Source organism: Drosophila innubila, chromosome X, assembly GCF_004354385.1.
Source record: "Drosophila innubila isolate TH190305 chromosome X, UK_Dinn_1.0, whole genome shotgun sequence".
Classification (NCBI taxonomy): domain Eukaryota; kingdom Metazoa; phylum Arthropoda; class Insecta; order Diptera; family Drosophilidae; genus Drosophila; species Drosophila innubila.
In genome coordinates, this window is record NC_047626.1 from 13,687,684 (window position 1) to 13,701,624 (window position 13,941).

Here is a 13,941-nt window from a genome sequence, read left to right on the forward strand (position 1 = left end):
CCATAGGATACCCGTTACTTATTTCAATATATACAAAAGTACCTTACGGAAATTACTTCTATCACTTTGAAAACATTAAATCGCCATTGCTGCCGTTCTACTTGTCCGATGTTGATGTAATTCAGTAAGATAATAGATAATACTAATAGACAACATTAATTTTCACAAAAAACGTATTATCTTAATAACTGTGGGTGTGGTGGCTTTTCGCGATTTGCGGGGGCGGAGGGAGGCGTGGTTTAAATTTAAAACAAACTTGATCTGCGTGAGGCGTATAGAAATCTGTGTGTCAAAATTGGTTACTCTATCTCTTATAGTCTCTGAGATCCGTTTATACGGACGGACGGACAGACAGACGGACAGACGGCCATGGCTATATCGACTCGGCTATACTTTACACCCTGTTATCCTGTTACATACATTCCAACGAACACAATATACCCTTTTACTTATTTTTTAAGTAACGGGTATAAATATCGAGTTTTCCCAAAAAAAATTTATTTTTTATTCGAAAACGCAATTGTAGTCACAAACACAAGCGTTCTTTTAGTACAAATTATGCCTTATTATATATTCAAGCCTTTTTTGACCTTAGAAACCAGCACACCCAAAGTTTCTGTATTTAATTATAATAATTAACAATAATAGTTATGACTTATGTCACTTAATCGCATCCAGATCGGAGATATATACCTATAGTTAGGCCTGTTTTAAGTTGTTAAGCAATGCGAGCGCCTTAACGTATGCAGTACATTTTATACAGTTTCAGTTCAAAATTTATAAATATCATTGAAACATATTGAAATTGAGTAATGGATATCTTATAGTCGAAGACTGGATTTGTTTTGATTCTGGATTCCGGCTTAATAACAACACGTCATGTCATTTCATTTTCGGCCAGGCTCTCAGACACCTCCTCCTTCCCCTCCTTCCCCTTAACCCCCTCCTTCCTCTTAGCCACCTCGATCATGCCACAATTCCTGATACCCATTGAGAAATGTTCATCACGCAATGTCGCGTCCGCGTTTTCGGCTCTTTTCATCAATTTCGTTGTTGTTATTCTTATTATTAATGTTTTTGTTATATTTCTTGTTGTTGTTGTTGTTGTTGTTCCTGTTATTATTGCTGCTGTGCCTCTTATTGTATTTATATTAAATAATATTGACGTTTGCCCATTATTGACCCTCGTTAGAAACAAATACGCATCAAATGATATTTATGAATTTTTTAACGATTTCTGATAGTTTCCTTTATTGGATTTCATTGCTTTCTTATTCGCTCTTGTTTATTATTTGGATATGTACGTATAACTAGAATTTATAAAACTAAAGTTTAATCTCTATTAATTTCAGTAAGATTTATAGAAAATAACAATCAATTGAAATAAGAACGCGACTAACAAAAATGCTATAAATAATTTAGATCAATACCTTCATATTTTGTAGTACACTCGTATAACATTTAAAAGCTTGTTTCTATTAAATTATTAATCAAAAATTTTACATATAGATTTAAAAAAAGGTTGAAAATGCAATTGAAGCATAAGCTTGGTATGCCCTTTTCAATGAAGAACTAAGATTCGAAGATTTAATGCAATTGAACTTCTAATAAAACCTTATCACATAAAAAATTGAAAACACTTTATAATATTAATTTCTATATTACTCAAAAAATCTCTTCGTCTACAACCTCAATTAACTTAAGTTTATGTTCAGTAATGAAATAAAAAAATAAAAGAGCTTACTTCTATTGCGATTAAACCACTATTTCAGAAAAAATTGGCTTCAATAGTCGAAAAATAATACAATTTTCTAAATTAACAAAGCTTGAATACAGAATGAAAATAGAGGCCAAACCATGTTCAAACTGACATTCCACTTGAAAATCGGTACAGTTTTGCCAAAGCTATGACAGCTCAAAGTTGCTCAAGCCTCTGACCTAGAAACTTTACAAGTCAAAATTTTTTTTTTGTCAAAAACTAACTGCAATACCAAAGATCGGTTCGATAAAAGGAGTATTGGAAACTAATAACCCAATAGAGTGGTTTCTATTTTAGGGCTGTCAATTTAAATAGTTTTCATTACATTTTTCAAGATTATTAAACTTTAATTAAACATGCTCTTGACTTATATTCATATTAAATGGATGTCGAAAAGATGCTAAAAAAAAAGACAAATAAATGGTATTTTTTTACAAGTAAAGGAAAGTTAAGTTTATTGAATTATAGTTACTAAATGGCTTCTATAAAGCGCATGTTAAATGAAGAACAAATGCAACTCTGACTACACTCTGGCGTTAAAAATCAATGATAATGTTTTCCTTTCTTTTTAAGTTTGTTTAAAGCAAATTAAATATGCGTGCGTTGGGGGCGATTCGATTGTGTGTTATCGCTAGTTATATATCATGATGACAAAACAAAGGCGAAGACAAAATTGTACAAACCTTAACAACAATAACAAAAGCAAAGCACACACAAAGTTGTTCATCTCTTTTGGCCTCTTTGTTCGTTATCGTCTCTCCTCCTCTCACCTCTATTAACCAAATGGGCTGTGACCAATGACAGCAACAAAAAAACAACAACAAAAGGCGATAAATGTAGCAAGCTGTATGCTAATTTTCACCTCTATGTGTGTATGTATGTATATTTATTATATATACAAATACAAGATAAAAAGTGAATCGAAATAGAAATCAAATTAAATCAATTTAAATATGGCATAAAATAAAAGTACAAAATCATGTTAAGACTAAAAGGCGACAACAACAACTAAATGCAAATGGAGACTTAACGCACAACAGAATTCTGCTAATCTACAGTCAATCTCTCTCTCTCTCTTTCTCTCTCTCTCGCCCTAACACACTTAGATAGTGAGATAGGCGTACGTCTTAAAGCGAATCAAATTGAAAACTAGTAGGAAAGGCTCCAGTCAGGAAAACTCGACTGTGGGAAACCCTGCAGTAATTTAGAATGTAAAGTCAAAATGAAAACAGAAAGGAAAACTCTAATGGAGAGTGCTCGACTAGAAAATATCCTGGCTTCGTCCCTTAAATACCCTATCAAGTATCGTTATTTTTAAGAAAATGCAAACATTTTTCAATATAGATTCAGACTGAAGTAATGTATAGAAATATTTTTCTTCTCATTAAATATGTTAATAAAAACAAAAAAAAATTTTTTTTTCATAATGACTTTAAAATTTTTTATTTAGTTTCCATTTAAAAAAAATAATTATCATCTTGAAGAACATTTTTTGTTATTAAAATTAAATATAATTTAATAATTTATTTCGGGTCGCTTAGTCAGTCAAATCTTACAAACTTACAGCGTGATATATATAGTTATCATGTGTGCTTAAACTTAAATCCATAAAAAGTGCTCTTAAGTTGCTCTTGTAATTAGTTTTTTTCCTTTTTCATGGAGAAGAAAAAGTTGAATTTAAATTTAAAAAAAAATAAATTAAAAAAGAGGAGTCTACGTACTGAATTTTGTGCTCCTAAGTCTTACAATATCTCAGATTTCTGAAGTGACATTCGATTAAAACAAATAATTTCTTGATTCTCTTTTAAATTTTATGATTTACAGGTCAGAAGGCGGCGCAACGAAATTCTAACAAAAACTTGATCTGCTTAGAATGTACAGGAATCTAATTATACCAAGTATTGGTGTTTAAAACAACATACTCCATTCACTTTTTAAATACAGGGTCTAAAGAATCGAGTTTATATTTATCGGCGCATTAAATAGCCGCAATCGGCGCATTCGCTGCACAATTTGTGAAATTAATTTACAACTTGAAGTCGAGTCGTGAGTCGCGAATTGCACTTAAAATGGGCATAAAACGCGTCAAGCAGCGCTAATTATGACCAAAAGACACACACACAAACACATGTGCATACACCCCACCCACTAAAATGAGTTGATTGTCACATGCAACAGATAAGTTAAAAGTGCGACTTGCAACATGGTGCAGACGCAGAGGCAGGGGCATAAATCGCAGCACTCGCTCAAAATCTTATCGCCAGAACACATCAAAAGTCAAACAGCAACAACAGCAACAACAACAGCCAACAACAACTACAATAACATTAACAGCAACAACAACAACAACAAAAGTCTCAACTGGACAATATTTTCCATGCTAAGAGACTTTTAAGCTGTCAACGACGGCGCTCATAAAAATCGACCACCGAACTGGACATGGAACATGGACAGACAGCAAAACAACAACAAACAGTACAACTGCCGCATGCCTCATGCCTCATGCCACATTCAGCTTGCAACTTGCCAAAGTTGCCCAACAGCGTCAAACTGTCTGCCATTGTTTCATGCATTTAATGTGCCCCAACTTCAGTTGAGCCCCCAACCGAAATCGCTGACAGTCTAGGACCATGTCAAAAGATCACATCCATGCCACACACACACACACACACACACACACACACACACTCACATGGGAACACACACGCATGCAACGCTGCGGAGGCTGAGCAAGCTTATATCGCAATCTATGAAAATATTCCATATCGTAATCGAATATCGTATACCTTAATCGATTGTCGCTAATTGTACAGATCTAGTGACGATATAGCTTTTTTCCAGATAGTTATGTCAAACATCTCCTATACGGTCATTTATCCTTTTGTTTAACTTTGGGTACAAAAAAGCACGCGCAGAATACGAGATATAAATAAAAATAAGATATAAATTTTCTAACAATTTGACATTTAATTTTAAACTTTAAAAAAAAATCTACGGGGCTTCGCTTGCGGTGCTACAGTCGAGCATACTCGACTGTCGGAGATCCTGTACTTACTAAGGCAAAAGCTTAAAAGTAAATATTATTACAAGAAACCATTGTTTCTTGAAATTTCTTCTTTTTCTAAAAATTTTTGAGAGATTTGACAAAATTTATAATAATTTTAAATTCAATTAAAATATCTTTAAATTTAATAAAAATACAAGAAAAATATGGTTAAACATATCAAATCTCTTACATTTTAGGAACACCAACATTTCGAACGGTTGTTTTCGAAAGCATTTCTCTTTAAAATATCTAGAGATTTCTGGAACACACCTGATAAAAATTGTTTTCTCAACTTTATAAAATCAATTTAAATCAGGGACTGTAATCATAATAAGTTTTATTATAAAACTCTAGGAATAACCAGTATTCTATGAGCTTTATTATTTTACTTATGATTACTTTTGACTTAAAAAAGAAATGTTGAGATTTAAAATTTTCATTTTTCAAAATTTCAAAGTGCTGACCCTGCTGGTATTAAAATCTAAACCCATATCTAGAGGGAATTTTTTTTTTTACGAAAATAATTTACTTTAAATGCAGATTAAATTAAGAGGCCAAACCATGATCAAAATGACATTCCGCTTCAAAATCGGTTTAGTTTATACATAGTTATAAACGTTTGAAGTTAGTCAAATCATTGACTTAGCAACTTTACAAGTCAAAATTTTTGTCCGATTTGCCATGATCTTTTACAAAAAAATGAAACGTCTCAGAATTAAATTTAAAGTGTGGTTTTATACTAATTACGGTATAAGGAGTTGATTAAAAGTGAAAACTTGAGATTAAAAATTTTCATTTTTCAAAATTTCAAAGGGGGGACCCTATGGTATTAAAATCTAAACCCTTATCTAGAGTGAAATTTTTTTTTTTACAAAATGAATTAAATTTAAATGCAGAATTAATAAAGAGGCCAAACCATGATCAAAATGACATTCCGCTTCAAAATCGGTTAAGTTATTACAAAGTTATGAAAGTTTGAAGTTAGTCAAATCTTTGACTCAGCAACTATACAAATCAAACTTTTTGTCTGATTTACCATGTTTATTTTATTAATCTTTAATTATATACATTTAACATAAATGAGTTGAATTTTTTCGAAAGAAACTTAAAACCGAGCTGGTTCTGAGAGGTTCGGTTCAGATGCGGTTTGCAGCCTTGACTTCTAGTTATAGTATAATAAGATTAAAGTAAGATAAAAGCTGTTGCTGCTTTTGCTTTCCCCGTTGATGTCTCCGTCCAGTTATCCTTCTTCTTCTGATTCTGTTGTGCCCTGCTCCTTCCAACTTTTTGGCTCTCATCTCATGGTAATAAGGACGTGGCGATGCAAACAAACAAATCAACAGTTATTGGCCATGTAACAAGTTGCCATCAACACGTGCCTGATTGATGTGTATGTGTGTGTGTGTGTGTGTGTGTGTGTGTGTAAAAGATGTTGACAATTGACAATTGCTGCTTGTAATTCCCAATCTATGAATAACAAATAGGCTGGTGCCATGTAGACAGCACATGGCCCCCAAACAAACTAACAAGCTCGTGGGAGGTCACGGGTGAGGGGAGGGTGGAGAAGCTGAGGAGTAGGACGAGGAAGCGGGATAAGGGATAAGGGAAAAGGGAAGCAGCAGCAAAGATGCGCTTGACAGTTGTTGTTGTTGTTGTTGCTGCTGTTGGGAAATCAAATCATAATCTAAATTTTAAACCAAGTCAAAACAACAACATGTTGTCGTTGTTATTTGTGACTGTTGTTGTTGTTGTTGTTGTTGCTCTTTGAATAGGCAAATGCAATTTTACAATGTTATTACATGAAACGTTTGACAGCCTTGTTCTCCGCATTGGAGCAACGTGAAGTGAGGCGGCAGCTGGAGCCGGAAACGGAAATGGAAATGGCGTCGTGACAGTTGCTATTGTTGTTTTTGTTGTTGCTGTTGTTGTTGTTGTTGTTACTGGTAAGGGAAGAGGTGGGTGAAAATGAGATGGCATGCATTATGTGATATAGGGATTACGCTTTGACGCCTTTTGATTTGATTGTCTATGACATCGAGTGGCACGCCCCTTCTGCCCCGCCCCGCTCCCGCACACGCCCCTTTGCCCTGCTCCTGCCACTGCCACTGCCACTGCCTGTGGCATGTGCGCCATTTGTAATTCAAGTCGAAAAGCAACAACGTTGTTTTTGTCCTTGTTGTACTTGCTGTTGTTGTTCTTGTTGTTGTTGTGAAAGACTCTACGGATTATAATTTCTTTTCCGTTTCAATGCATTTCATTTCCGTGCCCGACGCACGAGTTCACACACACACACACACACTCAAGGGCATTTACTTATGTGTGTGTGTGTGTAGGTGTGTTTTGCATTTTTGACTCAATTATAATTTTTCATGCCAAAGTGCAAGGTGGGGGAAAGTCAGAGATTGGGGGGAATCAACATAAGTAACGGCACTTGTAATCTGATTGCATAACGTGATCAAATTAAAATGCATACAAGTATTCAAATTGCTATGAGTATACTCACACTCACACTCACACTCACACTCATATTTACATCTATCTCCGCTCATTATACCCAACTCTTGTAGACTAGAAGGATATATTTTACTGGTTAGACGCACTAAAGTTCTTCTTTGCTAAAATTGGTCTAAAAAAAAATTTGGCACTCGGAATCAGTCCAATTTTGGGTAGATTAAATAGTTTGAACTTTTGTTTATAGAAGCACATATGACTTATTTTCACTATCCAGTAAAATGCGGTGCTATCAAAGCTTATCGATTTGTCTATCCAAACTCAACATATTAATACCCTGTGACCAATACAAATGGCCAAAAAACAGTATAATATGTTTGGCAGAATGTATGTAACAGAAGTAGGCGTGATAGACCCCATAAAGTATATAGATCTTGATCAGTATCAACAGCCGAATCGATTTAGCCATGTGTGTCTGTCTGTCTGTCTGTCCGTCCATCCGTCTGTCTGTCCGTCTGCTTGAACGCGTCGATCTCAGAGACCATAAGGGCTGGAGACTTTAAATTTGGTATGAAAGCTTCTGTTTGTTTATATTTTAAATCGGAACGCTATATCATATATCTGCCATAGAAACGATAGGTCGAAAATCAAGTTTTAGTATGAAAAACTTTTTTGTATTATGAGATATTCTTACCAATATAAGACAGTGTGTTTCTGGACTTGCCTTATACATCCTGACCAATTTTGGATACAATCAGTCTACTATATCATATAGCTGCCATACGAACGCTCGGTTGAAAATTAAGTATAAGTATAAAAAATTTTATTTTTTGCTAAAATATCTCAACCTATCTCAAAGGTATTGCATTTAAGTTGGCCTTATATCAAATCGTTTCACTATATCATAAAGCTGTCATTTAAAATAATCGGTCGGAAATCAATTGCAGGTACAGAGTACCTGGGACAGGGCATCCTACTTAAAATATAAAAAAAAACAAAGTCTGTCCATAATAAGACCTTGAGGAGTTGGCGAAAATCAACCTTCTTATCGCCACTTTCAAATTGAATAAAAAGATGTTTAAGATATTTGAAATACTTTCAAAATTTGAAATATTATGGACATCAATTTAAAAAAAAAGGAGAAAATGTCTTAAATTCACAAGAGCTTTAAAAATTAAGACATGCCTCCATTTGGTTAAATCCATAGCGTATATAGTGAAATTTCGTTGTGGTAACATGTTAACATTCTTCCTATATATAAAGCTCGGCGCCTTTCGTACCCTTCGTGTGATTTAGTTTTATTAATATTAAACCTCATGTCAAAAATAAGAAGATCGCAAGCTAAAAGAAAAATAAAAACTATATTTGTTCTTTGAATTTTTAAAAAATCTATTAATTTTGAATTTTAATTTAAAATTTGAGAAAAAAAAAGAAATGAATTTTATGAGAGTTTGTATAGTGTTTTTCAAAGTTGTTTCAGTTCAAATACTTTTGTGTTACTGCTCAAAACAGAACACATAATAGGGAAAACGGGCCGATCTACCTTTTTTTTTTTTGATTTTGAAATAAGCATTGATTGTTAATTTGGAACTACGCTTATTTATTATCTATGAATTAAAATTTAGACACAACAGAGATGCCATAAATACAGTATAATTTGAAGTCGATACAGTTTTTGTTCTACGATTCTTCCCAGGCAAACATGTATGTTATGTATGTAAAATGTACATTGTAAATACTTTCTCAAACATACTCTGCAAAATGATTGAAAAAATACTAATTAGGAGAGACGAAACGACATATTCTTTGGCAGCCAAGATTCCATAATAGTTAAGAATTGATAGTTTCTTCCAGAATTTCCATTCCTTTAAATAGTCGGAAAGGATCACAGCTCTAAAATAGAAGAATTTTAAAATGAAAAGCAATCAAAAGAACCAAATTTCTTCTTTCCTCTTTCTTTCGCTCAATAAAACACTTAAAACTACATTTGTTACAGGATTGGTTTTGACAAAAAGGAAAAAGAAAACCATTTCGCTTATACATAGAACCATATCGCGCACATAATTTTTTAAGTTACTAGAATTACAAATGAGAATTTGTATGAGTTCATTGCTAATCGAATTGAAATGCTTCGATAAAAAATTTAAAAAAAAATAATATAGAGAAAAATATTCCGATTTGTTTTTACCTCGAATTCGAATTGAAAGTGGAAATATGCACAATTTGTAAAGAATTTTAAAAAATATGTGAAAGATGTGCAAATTTTGCAGCTAAATGTGAACATTGAAATTTGTTTTAAAATAAAACGTGAGCGCTGTCTCATTGTGTATGCGCGGTTATCACTATTTTGATCTGTGGATAAACCTCTGGCTTCGCTTCCGAGGTGATCAGCTGCACCATACGTTGCTGTAGCTCATCCTGGCTAGCCTGAGTGCCGGGCGGTATCATCCAAATGGCATCTGAAAAGAACAAATTATCATTTTGTGACTTTAATGAGATATGTATATTAGAGTGCATCGTTTTTCTTTTTTCACTGAACATGGTAACTCAAATTTGTAAATCTACGATCAATTTTAAGATGTTTTAACCAGGAAACCATAGTTCATTCTTTATGAGTTAAAAAAATGTTTGTTTTTAGTCCTTGCATGGACAAAAATGAGATTTAAAGAACAATTGGTTCATTGATTCTATAAAATTTTGATAGTCCTGGCTCTAACAAGAGTTTTGTTACCAATCTTGTCAGGATTGGACTAAAAACACTAAAGATATGCTAAAAATGTTATATTAAAAATTTTAAAAACATACATTTTTAACTCAAAAAGCAGGAACTAGGAATTGATTTCAGAACAGTGATGCCCAAAAGTAGGATTAATAAGGCTATAAAATAGTTTTTCGTAGTGCATGTGACAGGAGAAGGTATTTTATAGCCTACTTTGGACACCACTGCTTTAGAACTATAGTTTCCTGGTAAAAACATCTTAAAATTGACTGAGGATTACGTCCTTGGGCCCATACAAATTGATGTATCCTATTGTATATATATAGAGCTCCCACTCACCGCCAAAGTACCAACCGTTGGGCGTGCAGAGGCGCCACATAATGGCCGGCTGTGTGGGTATTAGATCAGCCAATATATCACAAGTTTCGCCGGGACGCAGGGACGGCACATTGATGCGTTGCGTCTGTATGGGCGATGTTAAATAACAGCCATTGGGCCAGCGCTCGTTGCCATCGTTTTGCAGCTGAAATGCCTGTTGTTGTGCATTTACATGCTGGCCCTGCACAATTTTCATAGAAGGCAATGATTGCAGGCTACAAAAGTCCAAATAGCAACCGACGGCAGTTTGCAAGTTCCTAAAAATGAACATATACATATACATAAACAGATCAACAACAAAAATCACAGCAAATGAATCAGAGTTGCAAAAGGTTGTCACTTGTCTTACCAGTTGCTCATTTCTAGATAGAAACGAGCGGACTCGCGATTCATTTGATTATTCATGAGGCTCTGGAACTGACTTATGAGATCCTCATGGTCTGTGGTGCCCATGCAACTGAATTGCTGCAGCAGCAGCGAGTCAATATCATAGTCATTTGTTGGCAAAGTCACCGGTACGCCGAGACCTTTGATTTGCGCTGCTTGTGCGGGTGTTGGTAGCGGTAGAGGTGTTGTTGCTGTTGAAACAACAAGGCCTGTCCCAGGCGGCGCTGGCAATGGTATCGCAATGTTGCTTGTGTCCATCATTGGATTTGTGGTTGTTGTCGTATTTGTGGTAATGCCAAACAGTGGTTCACATTGCATATCTTGCAATTGTTGCAACTGCTGCTGCAGTTGTTGCTGTTGTTCCTGCTGCTGCAGCTGCTGCTGCTGTCGCTGTTGCTGTTGTTGTTCCTGCTGCCCCTGCTGTCGCTGTTGCTGTTGTTGTTCCTGCTGCCCCTGCTGCTGCTGTCCCTGCTGTTGTGACGGAGTCTCTGTGGCGCTTTGTGATTCGTAGTTCTCCTCCACATCCATGGCGGCGTTTATGGATTTGTGTTATCGCGTACAAGTTAAATTGTTAATCTGCAAATGGAAAATGCGTTGTAAGCATTGTTGTTGTTGTTGTTTCTGTCATTGCATTCACAAGACAATGGGACATGATATTTACGAACCTTCTTTCCACTCTCTTTGTGATCCAGTCCGCTGTTGCAATAGAAGCACTCGACTCAATTATTTGTTTAGCTGCTGTGTGCACATTTATGCGCTTAGCGTTTATGTACTTTTTGCTTTATATAAAAATAGACTAAAACATTAATAAAGCAATGCAACAAAATACGTAGTGTTACCGTGTATCGCTTTTGCAAATTTACCAAAATCTCAATTTTAAATACTAAATATACTGTGAGTTATGTTAACAGACGGTAGATATAAAAATATGAAAATCAGTTTAGTATTGTTTGATAGCTGCGCACAAACTGTTTGTTTGGGTACATTGGAAATCAGAAGTCATGCTAACATATTCTTGGCATGCTAAGATAACAGCATTTATGGCTACCAACTTTTTTGAGAAATAAATTAAACTGCGCGCGTTTGCAGATGTTAAGTCAGAAGTAAACTGCTCATGAGGAGTAACGTGTTAAATTGTATACCTAAAATGTACCATAAAATCTGGTAGTTAATAAATACTGAATTGTATTGTAAAAGTAAATTTTTTTATAAATGCAATAACTTTGCAATAATTTAATAATTTAATGAAAATGTAAAATTTGACACTAGATAAAATTAAGGATAATATTTTAAATAAAAGTTTGAAGTGAATACCATTAAAAAATCGACAAAATTCGAACTAAAGTACTGCAAAAATTAAAATAATTCCATCTTCAAAATAAGGAAACTGTCTAAAAAGGTATATAATTTTAAAGTTAAAATATAAAAAAAAAAAAAAAACAAAGATTTCATCTTGTGTCACATTCGCAAGCACGTTACTCCTCATGAGCAATTTGCTCCTCACTTAACAGAATCACAATCTGTAACGCGCGCAATTTCAATTCTTTTAGTTTTTGAATGCTGGAAGTTTGTTGTGCCACAGGCAGGGCAGAAGCAGGTGACGCTAACTGCATTGTTAAATGAAAGAATTTTATTGAAAATATATACATATGTAATTTATTGGAGGTTATTTGCTGGGCAGATATTCTTTGTAATTGGAACCGACAGCCTCTTGAATGTTGGCAAAGCCCGCCTCGCTGATTCGCAACGAGAGATCCTCCTTAATGCGATCCACGAGATCGGGACCTTCGTAAACGAAGGCCGTGTAGATTTGGATAAAGGAGGCACCCGCTTGAATTTTCTCAAAGGCATCCCGGCCAGACGAGATGCCGCCCACACCAATGATGGGTATAGTGCCCTTTGTGAGATCGTACATTTGGGCAATCAGTCTTGTGGAGCGTTCCCGAAGTGGAGGACCACTGAGTCCTCCATTTTCACTGGCCAACCTGGAATCGCTGAGATTCTCACGGGTTGATGTCGTATTGGATACGACCAAACCATCGACATGGCATTTTTTCAATGCAATCACCGCGACAATCTCCTTCATCTCGTCCAGCGTCATGTCTGGCGATAGCTTCAACAATATGGGCACTTTTCTTCTCTGATTGAGGTCCGCCTTTGCTCGATTCACCGCCGTCAGCAGTTCAATTAGTCGCTTCTTATTCTCAACACTGTGATGACCTCTCGATGGTAGATTTGTGGCATTGACCACAAGGTAATCGGCCAAGGGACCAAAGATCTTAACACCCGAAACATAATCTCGAATTGGAGTTGTGGAACTGCGATTTGAGCCCAGATTAACGCCCACGACAGCCTTGAAGTCATTCCGGGCAAGCACTCTCCGGAGACGTTGCATCACCACCTGATGTCCATCGCTATCCAAAGCATGGCGACTAATAATCGCTCGATCTTCGCTGAGACGAAAGATTCTTGGCTTGGGACTACCCTTTTGGGCCATTGGCGTTACGCTGCCAATTTCTATGAAGCCGAAACCCAAATCCTTTAAGCCATTCAATGCCACAGCATTCTTATCAAAACCGGCGGCAATGCCAATTGGATTACTTATGAGTCGACCGAAAAACGAGGTATGCAGATTGTAATCATCCATGTAATTGGAGGCCGGATAAATGCGATACTTGCACGCCATCACGGCCAAGTTATGTGTCGTCTCGGCTGGAAGTAGACGCATTGCCGGCATCACGAATGTACGGAATAGACTATCCTGGTTCTCGTATGCGGTCAGACCCATGTATACCGCCGCTATGCCGCTCATCAACAAGCCCAGCTTTCGCAGGCGCGACTAAAATCAAATTCCATAAATAAATACACTCCATTTTTTCTCATTGTTTTTTTGTAATACTGCAACTTACAAATCTTTTCGGCTGCTGCGCCATCTGTTTGTCCTAATTAATCTGGTGGTTGATTATGCTACTCTTATGCTTTTCTATTCTTAGCTGTCGCGAGTTTTATCCTCTGTTTTTATTAACATTTTTAAAACTATATATTTGGATAAGCAAATATTTTGAACTTTTATGCTTGGGTCATATTTTTTTTTTTATAGCAGTGCCACAATTGAAAATTCATGCAAATAGTTTAAGAATTAAACCAATTAAGCCACCTTTGGGGTGGGTGAACTTTTTTCTATCTACGACGAATTTGTTA

General features: G+C 35.5%; 2 protein-coding genes across 4 annotated transcripts; both read right to left on the reverse strand.

Moving 5' to 3' along the window:
- Positions 1 to 9,187: 9,187 nt before the first annotated feature.
- On the reverse strand, positions 9,188 to 11,625 carry LOC117793628 (transcription factor SPT20 homolog). Of its 3 annotated transcripts, none has more exons than XM_034633994.1 (5): positions 11,406 to 11,625; positions 11,194 to 11,316; positions 10,703 to 11,127; positions 10,315 to 10,610; positions 9,188 to 9,715 (listed from the first exon to the last, which is right to left on the reverse strand). In XM_034633994.1, the coding sequence occupies exons 2-5, from the start codon at positions 11,266 to 11,268 to the stop codon at positions 9,576 to 9,578; spliced, it is 936 nt and encodes a 311-aa protein (XP_034489885.1). In that variant the 5' UTR covers positions 11,269 to 11,316; positions 11,406 to 11,625; the 3' UTR covers positions 9,188 to 9,575. The 3 variants fall into 3 exon arrangements, with proteins under 3 accessions (XP_034489885.1, XP_034489884.1, XP_034489883.1); XM_034633993.1 differs by having other exon boundaries at positions 10,703 to 11,139; XM_034633992.1 differs by having other exon boundaries at positions 10,703 to 11,316.
- Positions 11,626 to 12,368: 743 nt separating this feature from the next.
- LOC117790218 (dihydroorotate dehydrogenase (quinone), mitochondrial-like) lies at positions 12,369 to 13,813 on the reverse strand. Its single transcript, XM_034629567.1, has 2 exons — positions 13,650 to 13,813; positions 12,369 to 13,579 (listed from the first exon to the last, which is right to left on the reverse strand). The coding sequence occupies exons 1-2, from the start codon at positions 13,671 to 13,673 to the stop codon at positions 12,407 to 12,409; spliced, it is 1,197 nt and encodes a 398-aa protein (XP_034485458.1). The 5' UTR covers positions 13,674 to 13,813; the 3' UTR covers positions 12,369 to 12,406.
- Between the last annotated feature and the right edge of the window lie 128 nt (positions 13,814 to 13,941).